This window comes from Lissotriton helveticus, chromosome 8 (assembly GCF_964261635.1).
Source record: "Lissotriton helveticus chromosome 8, aLisHel1.1, whole genome shotgun sequence".
Classification (NCBI taxonomy): domain Eukaryota; kingdom Metazoa; phylum Chordata; class Amphibia; order Caudata; family Salamandridae; genus Lissotriton; species Lissotriton helveticus.
The window spans coordinates 631430241-631448480 of record NC_136069.1 but is presented as its reverse complement, the minus strand read 5'-3'; the positions used below and the strand labels follow the sequence as shown (position 1 = coordinate 631448480).

General features: G+C 46.4%; 1 protein-coding gene across 8 annotated transcripts in view; it reads left to right on the top strand.

Annotated features, from left to right (window-relative positions):
* RBM26 (RNA binding motif protein 26) overlaps positions 1-8359 on the top strand; it is an 812370-nt gene extending 804011 nt beyond the window's left edge. For all 8 annotated transcript variants that reach the window (XR_013599857.1, XR_013599856.1, XM_078657487.1 and 5 more), the window contains one exon: positions 7312-8359. Coding sequence is in view for 6 of the 8 variants with exons in the window: in XM_078657487.1 (XP_078513613.1) it covers positions 7312-7401 (90 nt within the window). In the remaining 2 variants the exon portion in view is untranslated. The remainder of the gene's footprint in view (positions 1-7311) is intronic.
* The last annotated feature ends 9881 nt before the right edge of the window (positions 8360-18240 follow it).

The window sequence follows — 18240 nt, the reverse complement described above, 5'->3', positions numbered from 1 at the left end:
CTGCCTGCTCTCCTGGACCAACCTCCGTGACGCCGACACCATCAAGATCATGAACACCATCCACTCTGGATCTCCGTCAGACCCATGCCCACACCACATCTTAAACAAAGCCAGCACAACCATCGCACCCCATCTCCGGAAAGTCATAAACACCTCCTTCGAGAAAGCAACCTTCCCGGAGAGCTGGAAGCACGCCGAGATCAACGCCTTACTCAAGAAACCCAAGGCGGACCCCAAGGACCTCAAGAACTTCCGGCCCATCTCCCTGCTCCCAGCAAAGGTCATCGAGAAGACTGTCAACAAACAACTGACCTGCTAACTCGAGGAGAACAACATCCTGGACCCTTCCCAGTCCAGGTCCCGCAGCAACCACAGCATCGAGACTGCCCTCATCGCCGCCACCGATGACATCAAGTCCCTGCTGGACAACGGAGAAATGGCGGCCCTCATCCTCATGGACCTGTCAGCCGCCTTCGACACGGTCTGCCACCGCACACTTCGATCACGCCTCCACGATGCCGGGATCCAAGAGAAGGCCCTGGACTGGACCACCTCAGAGTGTCCGCCGCCCCTCCTTCCGCTCCGAAGCCACCGAGATCATCTGCGGCGTACCCCATGGCTCATCCCTCAGCCCAACCCTGTTTAACATCTACATGGCACCGCTCGCCCACGTCGCCCGTCGGCACGACCCCAACATCATCTCCTACGCCGATGACACCCAGCTGATCCTCTCCCTCACCAAGGACCCCCACAACGCCAAAACCAACCTTCACGAAGGAATGAAGGCCGTCGCTGAGTGGATGAGGAACAGCCGACTGAAGCTGAACTCGGACAAGACGGAGGTCCTCATCCTCGGATCCACACCTTCAGCTTGGGATGCCTCCTGGTGGCCAACCGCACTGGGAACCGTCCCAATACCCACCGACCAAGCACGCAACCTAGGGGTCATCCTCGACTCCACCCTCTCCATGACTAAACAGGTTAACCCCGTCTCCTCCTACTGCTTCAACACCCACCTCATGCTCCTCAGGATCTACAAGTGGATCCCCACTGAAACGAGAAGAACTGTCACCCAGGCCCTCGTCAGCAGCAGGTCGGCTTACGGAAACGCCATCTACGCAGGAGCCTCGACCAAACTCCTGAGACAGCTCTAATGCATCCAGAACGCCTCTGCATGCCAGTTCCTCGACATCCCTCGCTGCAGCCACATCACACCCCACCTGAGAGACCTGCACTGGCTCCCACAAGAGGATAACCTTCAAGCTCTTAACCCAAGCACACAAGGCACTCCACAACACCGGACCAACGTACCTCTACACCCCCACCCACCAACTCCGCTCTGCCGCTCTCGCCACAGTCCCCCGCTTCTGAAGAGCGACCTCCAGCGGCAGATCGTTCTCCCATCTCGCCGCCAAGACCTGGAACACCCTCCCCATCCACCTACGGCAGACCCAAGACCTGCTGACCTTCAGAAAACTCCTCAAGACCTGGCTTTTCGAGCAGAAGCAGCAATCCCCACCCTAGCGCATTGAGACCATAACGGGTGAGTAGTGCGCTTCACAAATGATATGATTGATTGATTGAAACCTGGTGAGTGCTCCCCAAAGCTGGCCTTACCGGGCATAGTCTTGAATGCTCCTCCCTGCTACCGTAGGTTCATAGCGATAGCGTTACTGTTAGCCAAAAGGGAAATTGCAAAACTTTGGGGGGCTTGGCATCGTCCCACGGAGCAGGCATGGTTTTGCTGCATGGCGTACTGTGACATGCAAGCAGAGATGTATTCTTCGCTTCAGCCCCCTACTTCCCATCCCAAGGATATTAGGCATACTAACTGCACTCACCTGCTCAGCTTCCAACAGTACCCCACCGCCTCCTCTCCACCGGCTGAAACACTGCATGGTGAGCCCCCTCTCCAGACTGCATTCCAGCGAAATCATATGAGCAAATCCATAAGCAAGCCACCCCGCAACACTCCCCTGAATGGACCGCTGGACTACTCTCTACTAAGCCATAGAATATCTGTCTTGTCCTCACTCACTGGTGCCTGGACCTGTCTTGTGACCCCTCCCTCTTCCCCGCTGCATACTCCGATCTCCTTGTGGATGTGTTGTTGTTTTGATTTTCTTTTGCACTCATTGTCGAATCCTCCCCTTTATTGTTAACAGGATTGAGGCCAACCAAGGCTCTTTTTATGCTGTTGTCTCTAATCATGCTTGAATATTCAAACGCTGCAACTCTACTAGGGCTCACAGCTCGACATATGTCCTTGTTCTGTAGACACCTCAATATACATTCCTTGTCTTCTTCTTTTTCGTTATTGTAAACAAGAAATTATTTTTTTTTTTAAAACCCGGCGAGTGCTCAAGTAAGTGTGGGAAGGTGAGAATGATAATACACATACTATACATTTCCAAAGTTAACGGATGATTTGCGTGCAGGTCTTATCTGATAGAGACTTCTAGCCGCAGATTCCTTCACGTAGAATTATCCCCAGGCGTGAGACTGGATCTGGAAAATCTTTTGCGCAGTTTTCCTGGGGGGCGGCACTGTAGTGTAGTTCCTATATTCCCAATAGGCTCTGCGCATTGGAATAATATAAACAGCAGTGTAGACGTAGGACTGAAGTCGACTAGGTCTCTACTGACTATATTAGACTTAATTAGTTTTGCCAGCTAGCTCAGAGGTCACTAGAAACTTTCTCGAATAAACAAGGAGGAGTTTAACTTCCCTGGAAAGACAAGAAGGGATTAGCTTCTGACAACCATAAAACATGACAACTTTGCTCCCTCAGAATAAGAGTGTATCTCTAGAGTCGTGTGAAAACAATAGACAGCTATTTTACTCAGTCAATCGTGCATATTTAGTTTCACCAGAGTGCAGAGAAATAGAGAGACGGGCGTTTTCAATAAAAAGGTGTTACTTATTGAGCAGTCTTCTTTCTCATGCAGGAAATGAAATGAATTGCCATGATTGCAATACTTATCATAAAGTAAAGTGCCTACAGTAAAAGGAGTATTATGAAATAATACTGTAAAAACATTGATATGGTTTCTTAGCCATATGATACTTTAAAATGGATAAAATATATAGATACACCCAGGCATTGTACGTGACGTCAGCGAGGTCACATAAGTCCCTCCCATGCGCGCCTACGTCCGTTTTTTCTCTTTCCGCGTGCAACGCGGATCCGGATTAGCTCTGGCCTGTTTTCAGGCCTTCTATCCCTTTTTTCCTTGTTTGGTACAGTGTGGGACTGCCTTCGGGCTTTGGGACGTGTCCCTCTTGTGCGTGTCCCATGTCGGTGATGGACCTTCACCCAGTTTGCATGTGGTGCCTGGGTGGGCACTGGGACTCGGAGAGCTGCGCTGCAGGCCGGCGCCTCAGTCTCGGCGGGAGCGCCGGATGAAGTTGCTGTTGGCGCGCTTATCCAGGCCGGTGTCATCTCCGCGTCCGTCCCCTGCCTCGGAAGCAAGGAACCGCCGGTTTAGTCTGTGAGATAGTCTTCCGCCGCGGCCCCGAGGGCGTGGCTCACCGGCTGGTAGGTGCTTCAGTATATCTCGGAGGCTTTGTCCTCATTTTGCGGTGGGCGCCTGTTCCCTCTGGGACATGCACCCCCGCCTGTCGCCTCCCTATCCGCCGTTTCCCGGTACGGAAGCGACTAGGGCCCAAATGATAGCCTACACTGCGGCACTGCAGGCTTCTTTGGCCCTTTCTCCACCTCTTGAGACATCCACAGATTCCTTGCTTTGTATGTGGACTTCCGTGGAGTCGCTGGCGGCACCGGCGATCTCGGCTCCAGGTCGTGGGAGAGTGGCGCCTTCGAGATGTAGTCCTTCAGGGCTCCCCTCTTCGGCGCATAGTGTCCCTGTCTCGCCGCAAATCCCTACGGGGCTCCCTGTGGTGTCGCAGGTGATCGCCGGGACCCCTGGCTTGCCTCACCAGAGGTCAAGCTGGCGCCGGTTCGGCGCCAGGGGCTCCCTCCCTGGCTCCGGTGGAGCCGCGCGTCGAACGGGGTCTTACAGTTCCTTCCCGGGCCCTCCTCGCTTGTCGCCACGGGCGACCGCTCCGTCTGAGGCCAAGCTGACGCCGCAGGTGGCCCCTCCAGCTCCACATGACGCCGGTCAGGTGCCGCTGCCGACCTCCACGGAGTTGTGCCGGCGCCGGGCACTGGATTTGCCGCTTGCAGTCCCTTCGTCTGTCATCTGTCGATGTGCTCCTTCTCGGGGGAAGGGTGCCATGTAGTTGCCTCTTCACCGGCATCTTCTAGAGGAGGCTCTTCGCTGTCCTCGTGGCCAATATCCTCAAACACTTCTTTCCTGGGCTCACAGCTGGCTTCTCCACCGGCATTTTCTCCTTCTGAGGCCCTGTGGGTCTCTCATTCCTCGGTGGATTCTCCTCTGGGTAGGGGCGGACTGGACCCCCCCTGGAGTCGGGGAAGGGCGGTTCAGTCTACGATCCTCTCACATGGAAGACTTGCTTTCCCCTCCGTGGTGCCTTTCTGATGCCAGTGTTGCCTTTGTTCGGGCAATTCCCACGGCTGCTGGTATTCTGAGGATGGGTCAACCTGTCACTCCATTTTCTACAGTCCATCTCTTGGGGGTCCCCCACCAGGACTTTGGTAGCCGTGAGTGGTTCCTTTCTTTCGAGGCGTCACTCCATGATTCTCTTATAGGGGCCTGGAGGCGCCCTGCCACGGGCGATCCAGTGCCTTATGTGCTTCTGCGACGCCATCGGCCTGCTCCGCATGACCCGGTCTGTCTTTCTTTCCACCCTTCTACTCAAGGCGCTCTACCGTGTTTGCCTGTGGTGGTGTTCCCTCCGTCTCAGAGAGGCCTGTTGGTTAGATTTGTGCGGGCATAATGTCTTCGTTTCTTCCAGTGCTGCCTTGTGTGTTGACCAAGGCTACTTCTACCCTGTTGGGTTTGGTGGAGACCCTTCTTTCTTGTGTCTCTCATGAGGGTGGCGTGCTGATATGCGGGTCCTGGTGTTGACCGGTAAAGAGTTGACCATATGTATTCTTCGTGCGGCTTTGGACGTCACCGATGCTACTGACTGTGCTATATCTACTTCTGTAGCTCTACGCCGCCATGCTTGGCACAGGCAAGACGAAAGGAGACTAGTAGCCATTATACCACGGACCTCCATCGGAGAGAAGGTCAGCAGTCCGTGCACCAGGGACCTCCACCGGAACCCCCCAGGTACAAGCATCACGAAAAGAGACCATTAACCAATGTATCAGGGACCGCCAAAGGAAGCCTCTCTCCCTTTGTTTGCCTGTACCGGGAGCTTCAGCTGGGGTTCTCGGGTGCTTCGGCTGTTGGCCTCTTTTTGTATGGCCTGTGCTTGGGTCTTCCGGTGGTGGTCCATGGTACATCGGCTGTTGGCCTCTTTTTTTGTACTGTCTGTACCTGGGTTCCCGATGGAGGTCCCTGGTGTAATGGCTACTAGTCTCCTTTCGTCTTGCCTGTGACTGGGATTCCTGGCGGAGGACCATGGTACATTGACTGATGGTTTCTTTTCCTATGGCCTTCCTTCTCCTGTTTGGTGACGGGAGGGGTGCCGGTTGTCATGGGGACGCACTCCCTGGGGAGTGCCTTTTGTCCCCTGTCAGGGTCTGGCTTAGCCTGGCATGGGGATGTCCTCTCGCAGACCCTCCTTCCCCTTGGGTATGGCTAGGGTATCTATTCTACGTGAAGGAATCGCCGGCAAGTAGTCTCTATCAGATGTACAGGTTACTTACCTTTGGTAACAGTGTATCTAGTAGAGACAATTCTAGCCGCAGATTCCTTCATGGCCCCCCTTCCTCCCCGTTCTGTGAAGGCCCTCTCGGTCTTCGGCGCTCGCTTGCCTCTGGGTGCCTTTTCGTACTCCTCCTTCGGGGGATGCTCACCTTGTTGTTGCTCCATTCTTTTTGTAAGCACTTCTGCGTCCATGCTCCCTGGGGTCCAGTGTGGGGTTCGCTAGTTCTTTGCATTTCTGTCCTTGACAGTCTTTGGGGTTGCGGTGCCTTAGCTGGTATCGACCATGGCTTTTGGGAGATTTTCTCCCTGCTGGTATTGTCTGAGGTTGACTGTTCATTACTCGGCGTTCTGACCTTGGTGTCCCTTTGTCCCGGGCGGTGGCTGCAGCCTTTTTGGTCTGCTTAATATTTTCATGTGCTTCTGCTCCGTGGAGGATGTTGTCTTTGTTTGCAAGGTTGCTTTCCAGTAGCGGTGCCCTGTTCTTTCATTCCAGGTCTTGGAGCCTCAGTACCGGGCTCGGTTCTGGATGGTGCTGTTCTTCACAAATTGTTTCTTTCCCTTCTGTATCGCTGGGTTTTTACACACTGTTCCAGTATCTTCACAGTTTTGTTTGTGACTGCTCCGTGTTGTGGCGCAGAAAGTTCTCTGAAGAAAACTGACGTAGGCACGCCGGGGTAGGACTTATGTGACCTTGCTGACGTCACGGTGCCGTCCCCCCGGCGTGCAGCGCGCTGCGCAAAAGATTTTCCGGGTCCAGTCTCAGGCCTGGGGATAATTCTACGTGAAGGAATCTGCGGCTAGAATCGTCTCTACCAGATACACCGTTACCGAAGGTAAGTAACTCGTACATCTGGCATATATACCAAGCTATAGAAAAAGATAGGGAAAGATGTCCAGAGGTGATCATTGTTGAATGAGCATCAGAAGAGACCTTACCCCTTCCCCAGTTAAGGTGAAAACATTATCACACATACTCATAATGATAAAACAGGAGATTGCACCTTTGTGGTGCTGTGCTGTCAAACTGACCTGGCCCCAGAAACTGGATACGCTGGGTGTATGAGAAACTAGCATCCGACATAAAGAATAAAGCACACAAATCCAACAAGTTGTGGAAACCTCTATAAGAATACCATAATCACGACAACAGAATAAAAGAAAGCAGAGGACTGAAGGCCCTGGGCTTAATAGTGAGTGTCAATCTTCCTTTTGGGAACACTGGCCAGACTCGGTGAACCAGGAAATAGAATTGGATGGTGGGTGTGTGAACCTAAACTAGTGGGCACGGTTGGTTAAAAGTGTTAAAGTTAAGGATTTTGGAAGGCATTTACTTAGTGGGGTGAACACTATGTGGGTATGCCTGCCTTATGCTGTATGAAAAACAGACATGATTGACAATAAAGCAAAATATATTTCCAAGTTGTATATGTATATTCTCATTAAGACTACCCTTCTTACCGCTAAAATAAAGTCAGTTTCTTAAGATGCAAAACTTAAAATTCTTTAATCAGTTTGTTGTTGCTTTTTTTCAACAATATTGGTTAATTCTCTGTACGATGTCCTGTTTTAGTTTCAAGAAGAGTCCTTGGTGGATGATTCTTTGCTTCAAGACGATGATGAAGAAGAAGAAGATAACGAGTCACGCTCATGGCGGAGATGAATCATCTGGCTTTCACGAATCTCTAAAAACTAAAACAGTGCCCGAACTGCATTAGTATTACCTAATGTACATCTGCATATGCCGTACTGAAATCTTTTGGGAAGAAACCGTCGTGGAAGATGGATATCCAAGATTAATGACTTGAAAAGCAGTAGGCTGCAGACTCTGAAAAGACTGATGTTTGTGTTGCATTTCAGTAATGGATTGCCAAGGACATTGCAAAAATGATATGCAGTCTTTTATTACATCTGCTGGGCATAACAGAATTTTTGGATTATTTTTCTAATTTGAATGCCGACACGCAGATGACCAGGGTGTGGTGTTATCTAGAATGGATTTGTTAAATTCCAGAATATGGAATGATTCTTGCATTTATAATGTTTATGGATGTGTTCCTGCATAAATAGGTAACAGTACTAAACTAAGGTCACAACAACTTTGTGTCTGTGTATATAGAATATTGCATAGTAGAATGCTTAGGCTTTACTATGTGGCAGCTTCTTTTGTTTACTGAGTTTACGTATTTTACGTATGGGTTTTAATATGTTGTAAGGCTGAATTGCATTAAAGTCCTTCCGACTTTAAGATGTCAAAAAAATAGAGATGGAATGGTCTTTGAGGGGGAAAAAAGCTATAACCCAAAAAGGTCACTTTGTCAAGTACAACATAAAAAAGAAAATATAAAAAAAAGAAAAAAAAAGAAAAAGGACCATTCCAAATGGCCTCCTACCCATATTCACACAAAAAAGAAAAAAGGTTCTTAGTTATAACGTTTTAAAAAAAATCTGCAAAGCAGTTGGAATTATCTGAATGCCGATATGCTCAAGTTTCAATGTTTATAGTTAAAAGCAGGACTTTTAATTGAGAAAATAGTTAAAGATGTAAACTTGCCACTCCCCTGGTTTTAAACCCACATACTTTATGCAACCAAATCAGTAAAATTTGTTAATAAGAAAAACCTTTTACGTCCTTTCACTTCACAAGGAATAATGGAAGCGTAGTTGAAAGAAATCCGCTCCTGCAAAATGACACACCAGTTTGTTGTGCACAACCAAAATGTAGGAACACTTGGTAAGTATATATACTACAAATTTTTTTCACTGAAAGCTGTTGCGTCCTGTAATTGTGTGACTAAATGTTGGCTGTTGCATAGGTAATGGCAAAAATGATGTCCTTGGACTGATTGTCCCACTAGAGTCAAAATACAGGGAAACAAAGGGATTTTTGTATTTTCAAAATTAATAACTTTTAAACTAATATGTAATTCTTTTTCATTTTTGACAGGTTTATACCTCAATCTATAATGATGCAAGACCAATGATCATGAACTTTTAGTTTGTAGAAGAAGGTAATATTCCACTTAATCATTCTTCTGCTTTATATTTTTTAAAGACTGAAATGTGGCACATAATTGAATATCTTTAGTCGTGTGAACAATGACCCGCTTTGGTTGGCCAAGGGCCTGTTGGATTGCATGTGTACTTGGTTTTTTTTCCCACTCTAATCAATTTTATATGCCTTGTTGCAATGAGTGAAATGTAGTGTTTCAAAATGATATTGCTTACTCTGGCTCAATTTAATGTGTTTACTTTTAGTTGTTGACGTTACCATTGTGAACACGAGTGGGATCAAGGCCTCAAATAAACCGTACTATGCATTGTATTAAAATCTCAAGTTGTTGTGCACATTGTAGCCAACATTGCTTACTCGATTTGTTACCTTTTCTGACCTTCATTTAGGATCCCTGAATATGTGTCTGATATAGTTTTATTTAGGAAATCAGCCACATACCAGTGAGTTATGGTTTTCAGTTTTTTTTTTATCCCAGTGCATGGTTGATTTATTTATTTTATTATCTTTAAAGCGCTACACACAACACCCAATCGCTTTATGGTGCTCAGATAAATATACTTACAGGCAAGGATGTTTGTCCATTATATGCACTCTTTGCTAGCACAAAATGTTGTTTAATAAGAGGATGAATCTGTGGTCTTTCTTCAGTAGGCCAAAAGCCTATATCTTTATTTATGGAGTGTTGCATAAAACTCAAACGTCCAACTTAGATGGATGTTTTGGTGCCGTAGAAGGAGACTGGTAGACTGAATGTGTGGCACCTTCTGGATTAGATCAAAGGAAACTAACATTTTCATTTTCTGAAACCCTAATTCATTAATTATTTTGAAAAATATTAAATGACCATGATTGTTTCCAAGGCAGAGGTCTTGGTAATCCATGTTGATAAAAAAAAGAGCGGTTTTCTATTTTTAGTGCTTAAGAAGTAGCTTCTTATTTTAATATGACATATGATTTCTCCAGTGACATCCAATATACATTGAAATCTCCATTGAGTTGTGCATTTGTTTTCTAGTCCAAGAATAAGAAAAGACTATCAGTTCCTCACCTAGGTAACATGGAAAAATATATTGTTCATGCTTTCTTCCTTGGATCTGTTCACAATTTGAAAAATTCAAATTAATTTGTTGACTATATTTATTTTTCTGCTAAAGATCCGTTTAGGGGAATGTGAATAAATTCACATAAACTTTGTAATGAACAGTGATAACATCAAATAATGTCTTTCCAAGCTAGGGTGATTTAATATATACACCGATTGTGTATCTCTTTGAGCTTTTATGATTTTATTTCTTTGTGTCAGTGTGAGTAGCCACAGATTATTTAAAGAACTGTAATTACTTGCTACCTTACCTTAGATTTGATTAAACCATTATGCATTTTCATTGAACATATACAGTAGTTACATTGTTAGCATCTACTTAACTGAAATGTGACACTTGATAAGTACTTGATCCCTCTATAGTGTGACTGTGCATCTTTGGTCTTCACATGTTAAATGATATTTTTTTCCTCAGCTTTGTAGAGGAGTTCCAGATCAACTTTCTGGATTTGAAAATATAGGACGGCAGAGAAGCAGAAAATTGAACCACCGTAAATCCAAGTGATTAAAAGGTAGCCGATATTAAACTATTCATTGAAGATGGCAGTTGTTAAAATATGTTGTAGCTATCCTTCCTGTGTATTTGATTTAAAGGTCGAAATAATAATGAAAATATCTCTATCAAAGAGATTTATGTCAATTTCTGTTTGTTTTTAAATGTCACAAAATGTTCACTGTAAGAGCTAATTTCACACACTGAATATTGGCTTCTGAGACACTAAAATATCCCTAGCACTTAAATAACCTAGGTCAATTAAGAGTGAAATGTTCTCTTTTTTTGCTCTTGCCTCTAAATCTTACATTACGTGTGATACAGAACAAGAAGGTTCTTGGCACACGTTAAGATGTCAACTTTTTTGTACTAAACTGATCACACTGAGACATCAAAGCTTTTTCATCCAGAATTATCTCCATCTCTTAAGTTATTGTAGCAAGATACCGTAAAATACTCCAAAGAGTAGGTGGTCTGCTAATTCACTGTTTGCTCAAGAAAAGTCCTAATGAGTGTGGTTATATTACCTATTGTGTTCTTACAAAGTTATGGTGGTTGTCGGTTAATGCTTGGTGAAACGTGATTTGCATTGCCTCGCCTCAAAGACCTCTGTAACTACAGCTAAATTAAAATTTTGATTTCTAGCTTGAAAAAGCCAGCAACCCTCCTCTATTTCCCTGTTTTTCGTTTTTCACCTTTCTGAGTTGGCCAAATCTCCTCTGGTATAGGCCATTGCATTTTCCAAAGAGGGTGTCCGATCCCATTTAGTGGCCATGGGGCAAGCAGGGAATACTTGGCCTCAGCTTTGGGGATTGGGGGTTGTTTGCCTCTGGTACCTGGGGCCATCCTACCACAGCTGTGCAAAACTGCCACGTGCACTTCTTGCAGCACCCTTTTCTCAGTGGTAGCATTGGAGATCATTCAAGGCTTCTCGTGGAGTTAGTACGAATGCTCAGATCTCAACAATCACATAGCTGCACAACAACTGATCGTCCAAAACAGGGCATTTATTTCAAGAAGAATCACAAACACACAATTTTGACATGATGCAATTTCCTCTCCCTGGCGTAGGGGTTGGCTGAGGAATAGGTGGGTAGGTGTTCTATTTTTCTGGCAGCCCCCTCTGGCCGATCCCAACATGCCCATGCACTGAATAAATTAAGGGGCAGCAAGAGCACCTGCAGGTGGTTCTTCTTTCAGCAAGATGACCCGGACCAGGCTACTCTTTTTTTTTTCTTTTTTTTTTTTTTTTTGGCTCAGCGGCACAGTTCAACCATAAACCCCTGGTCACAGCAGTGTAGGTCAAGCCACATTCTCTCTGTTTACAGTTGGCGCATGTTCCCCAGGTCCACTGATCAAACTCCTCCCTCGTCTCCACTGATATACCCCACCAACACCGGCATCATGAAGCACCTTGCTCTTTTTAGTCATTCATTTGGCTTGCAGACTCCTTCCCTCTGTTAGCAGGTAGGCAATTGAAATCAGATGAAGAGCGTCTTCCAGCAAGGGAGAGACTCTGGCAATTTCGTCTCACCTCTGAGAATCTGGCTGTCAGGTGGACAGAAGCTATGTTACCCAGCAGTCCTAGGAGTACTCGGTGGACCACTCCTTTTGTTGATACTAGAGAACTTGGTACTGGGAAAACATGTGGGTTTAACCGGTTTCATTTTTATACAGTCAAAGCAGACTGGAGATGTGGACCCACTGTCTGCATTTTCAGAACTGGTTTTAGGTGGATCTCATTTTAAGTGTCCTTTAAAGGCTACTCCCCTGAAAAAGCCTATATGTAGAGTGGAGACTATACTGTTAGGGGATCTGGTCGGAAGCACCCACAACAGGGTTACAAGGAAGTATGAGCTTTCTGCACCTGCCTTGGGACAGACAAATGGCTGGCCTTACACCTTCAAAAACAGAGATTGCAGTCCCACCATTCACCCTTCACCCTCACCATCTACTGGCATCCCCCAAATAGCATTGCTAAAAAAAAGACTAATCAGCAGCCTGTCTTAGCTATAGGACTGGTGTATAGCTCCTAGCCTTTAACATTATAGGGTCCTAGGTGCCAGCTTTGAAAGGAAATGGCTGATGTCTTATAAAAGCTACTGATAAAGAAGCCTATGCGTCCTGTGTAAAGTTATACCATAAGAAGATCAGGCTGGCAAAATTGCATTCTATCTGATAGAGACTACTAGCTGCAAATTCCTTACTTTTGAATTTCCCAGGTGTCAGGCTGGATCCAGAAACTTGTATGAGCAGTACCCCTTGTGCTCACCGTCGGGTGGCTCCATTCGACTCCGCATGACATCGTTGGCGTCTGTTATGACGTTGCGGTCACCTATATAGGTGCCATCAAGGTGGGCAGACGTCAGATCTTTTCTTTCCCCACCAGTTGAGTGCTTTTTTGACAGGTTTTTTCGACTATCTCTTTCCCAAAGTATGTTGAGGATGTCTTCTAGAAAGACAGGGCTCTAACCATGTGGTGCCTGCAGCATCAGGGGAATCCCTTCGATGTGGTCCAGATCTTGGAGGAAACTGCAAAAGACCTGCAGTGGTGATTGACGAACCGTCATTGACTCAATCGCGGTCTGTCAACCAACACCTCAGGTCTTTCGCAGTAACCACATTTCACAGTAGTGACAGATGCGTCACTACTGGGATGGGGCGCCATCTGGAGAGGTGGAGGTCAGGAGACACTGGTCTTTGGTGGAGTTCCCGTTGAAGCTTCGAGTGATTGTTACATCGAAAGCATTTCTTCCCTCTGTCCAAGGGGAAGTTAGTGCAGGTGTTAACTGAAAACATCGCCACCATGTGGTACTGCAACAAACAAGGTGGGGTTGGGTCGTGGACCCTTCGTCAAGAGGGCCTGCGTCTTGGGACAGGTCTGACACAGCCGATCATAACCCTGGTAGTTCAACATCTGGCAGGTTCTCTGAACGCCATGGGAGATGACCTCAGCTGTCATTGCCTAGCTGATCACAATGGCATCTCCAGTCAGAGGTGACACAAGGCCTTTTTCAATAGTGTGGAGAGCCTTAGTTAGATCTGTTGGCCTTCTCCGAGAACGCGCAATGTCAACAGTTTTGCACGCGGTGTTTCAAAGGCGGCTATCACTTGGTGACTCTTTTAGTTGCGAGGGAAGCTCAGGCCTACTGTAGGGCTTTCCGCCTATACCACTTCTGCCCAGGGTGCTCAAGAAGATCAAGAACAACAGGTCCCAAGTCATTCTCGTGTTTCCGGACTGGGCAAAGAGTCTGGTAGCTAGAGCTTCCGAAAATGATTATCGATCCTCCGATCAAGCTGCCCCTTCGGGAGCATCTTCTGTTACAGCAGCAGGGGAGGATCCTCTTCCCGAACCCGTCAACTCCCCGCCTACATATGTGGAGATTGAGCAGCGTCAGTTGATAGCTTTCGGCTTTCCTCCTGAAGTATGTGATGTTATTTTGGCAGCTAGGCGGCCCTCAACTAACTCTGTATACGCCTGCCATTGGCAGAAGTTTGTCAACTGTTGTTCAAAAAGATCTAGTGACCCTATTTCTGCTTCTCTTTCTACTGTTCTTGTCTTCATTCTTACGCTTGCCCAGCAGGGCTCTGCTTTGGGTATTGTTAAGGGTTATCTCTCTGCTCTATATGCTTTCTTGCGGCTTCCTGACCAACTTTCCTTGTTTAAATCTCTTATTGTACATAGGATCTTATAAGGCTGGTTCATAGGTTTCCACCCATGCTCTTTGTCATGCCACAGTGGAACCTTAATTTGGTACTTATTTTTCTTATGTGTGCTCCTTTTCAGCCTTTGCATAATTGTCCTCTCTAGCTGCTTACCATCAAGACGGCCTTTCTGGTGGCAATAACATCTGCCTGGGTGGGGAGCGGGTGTGGGGGGGGAGTGAGTTGCAAGCATTGTCATCTAAGACTCTATATATGATGTATTTTGTGGACAAAGTGGTACTTCGTACCCGTGCCTCATTTTTGCCCAAGGAGGTGACCTCATTCCCTGTGGGTCAATCAATCACACTGCCCACCTATTTTGCTCCCCCACATTCCTTTAAGGAAGAGGAGCATCTCCACCGTCTGGACCCAAAAATTGTGTTTTTGTTCTACCTTGACCGCACAAAAGAGTTCTGGGTGGACCACCAACTCTTTGTGGGGTACATGGGAGCTGAGAAAGGTTGGGCAGGGCAGAAACTGACCATTTCTTACTAGGTTGTTCTCTGCATTAAGATCTACTATGCCCTGGCTAAGAAGCAGCCCCCTGAGGGATTACAAACCCATTCCACCAGGGGTAAGGCTGCAACCAGGCCGTTGGATCTGGGTGTTCCAGTCCTGGACATCTGCCAGGCTGCATCATGGGGGTGTCTGAACACGTTTACCAAGCACTATTGCCTGGACAGTCGGGGCCACAGGGACGGGCATTTTGACCGTTCGGTCTTGCCGGACTTTTTTGTGTGAGAAAAGTTTCCACCACCTACCACCAGGATGGTATGGCTTGGGCATCTACTCAAACGTAAGGAATCTGCAGCTAGAAGTTTCTATCAGATGAACGAGTTACTTAACTTTGGTAACACCTTATCTGGTAGATTCAATACCTAGCTACTGATTCCTCACAGACCCACCCATGCCTTCCCGCTCTGCTGATTTATTTGTCAGGGCTAAGGTTGCGCCCTTTTTCAGGGCCTTAGTTATGGCACACAATCAAGCCAGTCACTTCATGGCTGTACGCTTCTGGCGTGGAAAAGTGAAAAGTACTGATGTCCGCATGTCTGGGTGGCGCATATATAGGTGACCGTGACGTCATAACAGACGCCAACCACGTCACGCGGGGCAGAATGGAGCCACCCGATGGCGCGCGCAAGGTGTACTGCTCACGCAAAAGTTTCCTGATCCAGTCTGATGCCTGGAAAATTTAAAGTTATGGAATCTGCAGCTAGATATTGTCTCTTAACACATAATGTGTTACTGAAGATAATTAACTTCTTCAGCAAGGCCATATTTAAGATTGTAAATTTTATCACCTCTCCGGACGCAGCTACACAAGTTTATTATTCTCAAGCTACTTGTGACTCAATGGCAATTACTTCAAAGACAAGATTATGGCCATAAAATATTATTTTGTCAAATCCATGTTAACACCTATTCCTCACAACAGTACCTATGATGACCCACATTTTCTTTCATTTAAGACCTGGAGATGCTGAAACTATTGAATAAATGTCTGTAGGGTCTCCCAATGATCCCTGTCCTTCTTACTTCCTACAATTACAGGCCTAAAAAAAAGTGCCTCTTGTCTGCACCTTATTAAATTCATAAATTGAATATGCATTTTTTCCAGCATACTGAAAATATACTACGGTAACTCCCATTCTAAAAAAATAAATAATTAGTGCTGATACCTTTAATTCCTGCTAATTTCAGGCCCATTTCTTTGTCGCCAGCCTTAGCTAAGATGGCAGAATCAAATATCAACGCATTACTCAATAAATCTTAAGACGCCAACTATTTCTTGGAAGCCCTACAGTGTGGTTTCCGGAAAGCACATATCATGGAAACATTACTCATCGTGTTGACTGAAATATCTGCTAGATACCAATGCCACGCTGTCCTCATATTATTAGACCTTTCTGAGGCCTTCCACACAAAGTCCCTTAAGATTCTTATTGTCAGGGTAAAATTAGTGTTGAAGATCCTGCTTTAGATTGGCTTCGGATTTTTTTAAAGAATGACAACAAGCGGTCAGACTCCTCCCTTAGTCTTCCACCCTATTCCGATCGAATGCGGACTGCCACTAGACTGTGCACCAAGCCTGACGTTCTTTTATGTTTATGACTCCTTTGGCCAAGCTCATTAAAGGCCTTGGCTTTGAAGTGTTGTCCTATGGAGACGACACTCAATCATTCCTTTGTGTATGGATGATGGGCAAACCAAACTCAACTTTAAACAATGTATGATATCAGTTGCCACTTGACTGCCACACAACCAGTTAATTACTAATTATTGGTCCCAAACATCAAATATGGATGAACGAGTAATGTCCCATTGAGCTGGACTTCCCCCGTTTCCGATTGAATCTGTACGCAACCTGGGAGTCCAACTTGATTCTCAATTATCCGTTCGGCAGCAGATCCATTATGTAACTGCAACTTGCTTTGGCTTGCTGAAAATTCTCAGTAAAGTCTCTCCTTTTTTTACCTTCCACAGCCAGGAAAACCGTTGTTCAGACGTTTGTCACTTCTAGACTAAACTATTTAAATTCACCCTATTTAGGGACTTCAAAAAATCTCACGGACAAACTTCAAATTGTTCATAATGCAGCTGCAAGGCTGCTACTTAATATCCCTAAGCATAGTTCAGTTTGACTAAAGCATCTTCATTGTCTGACAGTGTCTAAAAAAACTCATTTTAAGATGTTATCTCTTATCCACAGAGCTGTTTATACATTGGGCTGATGGGTCTGCAGAACAAATGTGTTTATCTACACTCCTTCCAGCCTCTCAAGGGCAGTTAAGGCATACGTCCTACAACCAACCAGGTTTTGACGGTTCTGGGTGCCCGATTATTGAACACTTTGCCGCTTGAACTTCATTCTGCCTTGGATTTGTCTTTCTATAAAAAAAAATTAAATCCTTGCTCTTTAGGCAGACTTCTAATTAGATCTCTCTTTGGCTAATGGTGTCTTTCACCGATGCAGGTTTTTGATTGAATTAGTTTTAATCAAGTAATAGCACATAGAAACTCTTCACTGAGCATCTATTTGGCTTTAGTAAGCTTTTTTTTACATATTATTTTAAAATTGTATTCTGGATTCTATAGGACCCTGATCTCCTCTCTTCCCACTTTAGTGTCTGGATCACCTGCCTCGAGCTCAAGGAATGTAAGCAGTGCACTTTCACTGTCTGGATAACAATCTTACCTTCATCTTATGCTCAAGGTCATATCTGAAAGAAACAGGTTAGTATTAGATTCCTTACCTTAGAATATCCCCAGGCGTCAGTCTGGATCCGGAAACTTTTGCGTAGCAGTCAGGGGCGGTTCGTCCGTTGGGGCGTTGCCCCACTAGCCACCGCTGCATAAATACATACCAATTTAATTACCGAGTCATGATAATTATTGAGCCTTGAGGTCGCCGTCGGTCGGAGACACTAACTATAGTGAAGGTCATCGCGGAAGGGTGTGTGGGGGGCGGGCCTGCGGCAGTGAGTGGCAGCCGGCAGGCTGGGCTAGCAGATAGCCGCAGAGCAGCGTGGCAGGGAGGGCAGGGGGCAGCAGATGTGTGCGCGCATTTAGGACAAGTCATTTTTTTGACTTGCCCACGCATGCGCACGCACGCAGTTGCCCCTTCCCTCCTCCTCCTCTCCTTGCACTCACACAGGCAGAGACCCGGGGGAGCCGGGTCTCATTATGGGCAGTATTAGCCCTGCTCCAAGAACTCCGTGATTGGCGGGCGCTGCTTCCCTTGCGTTGCGTATGGGAGGGAAGCTGCCTGTTGGCTGCTTCCTGCAGCAGGAACAAGCGTCGCGGATCCACCAGAACAGGCCAGAGCGGAGGTGGTATCCTAGATTCCTAGCCCTCAGGCTCAGGTACGTTTACTTTTATAATTTTTAATGCTGGTAAATTTGTATTCGCATCGCGAATCCCCACCCAATCCCTCCCTCCCTCGAGCATTTTGGCCGCCGCTGCCTTTAGTTCAAATATGCTCAACTCGCGCGCCTTTCGATCCCGAACCTCATGCGGCTCAGCTGGTGCTCACACTGAATGAAGAACGTGTACGCACGGCAATTGCTGTTTGCTGTAGTTCGGTATTAATCTGACATTAGTTAACGAGGTGAAATCTTTGCCCAGAGTGGTGCCTGGTGGGACTAAACAGGTTGGGGAGTTTGGGGGCAAAGAGGAGGGTCTG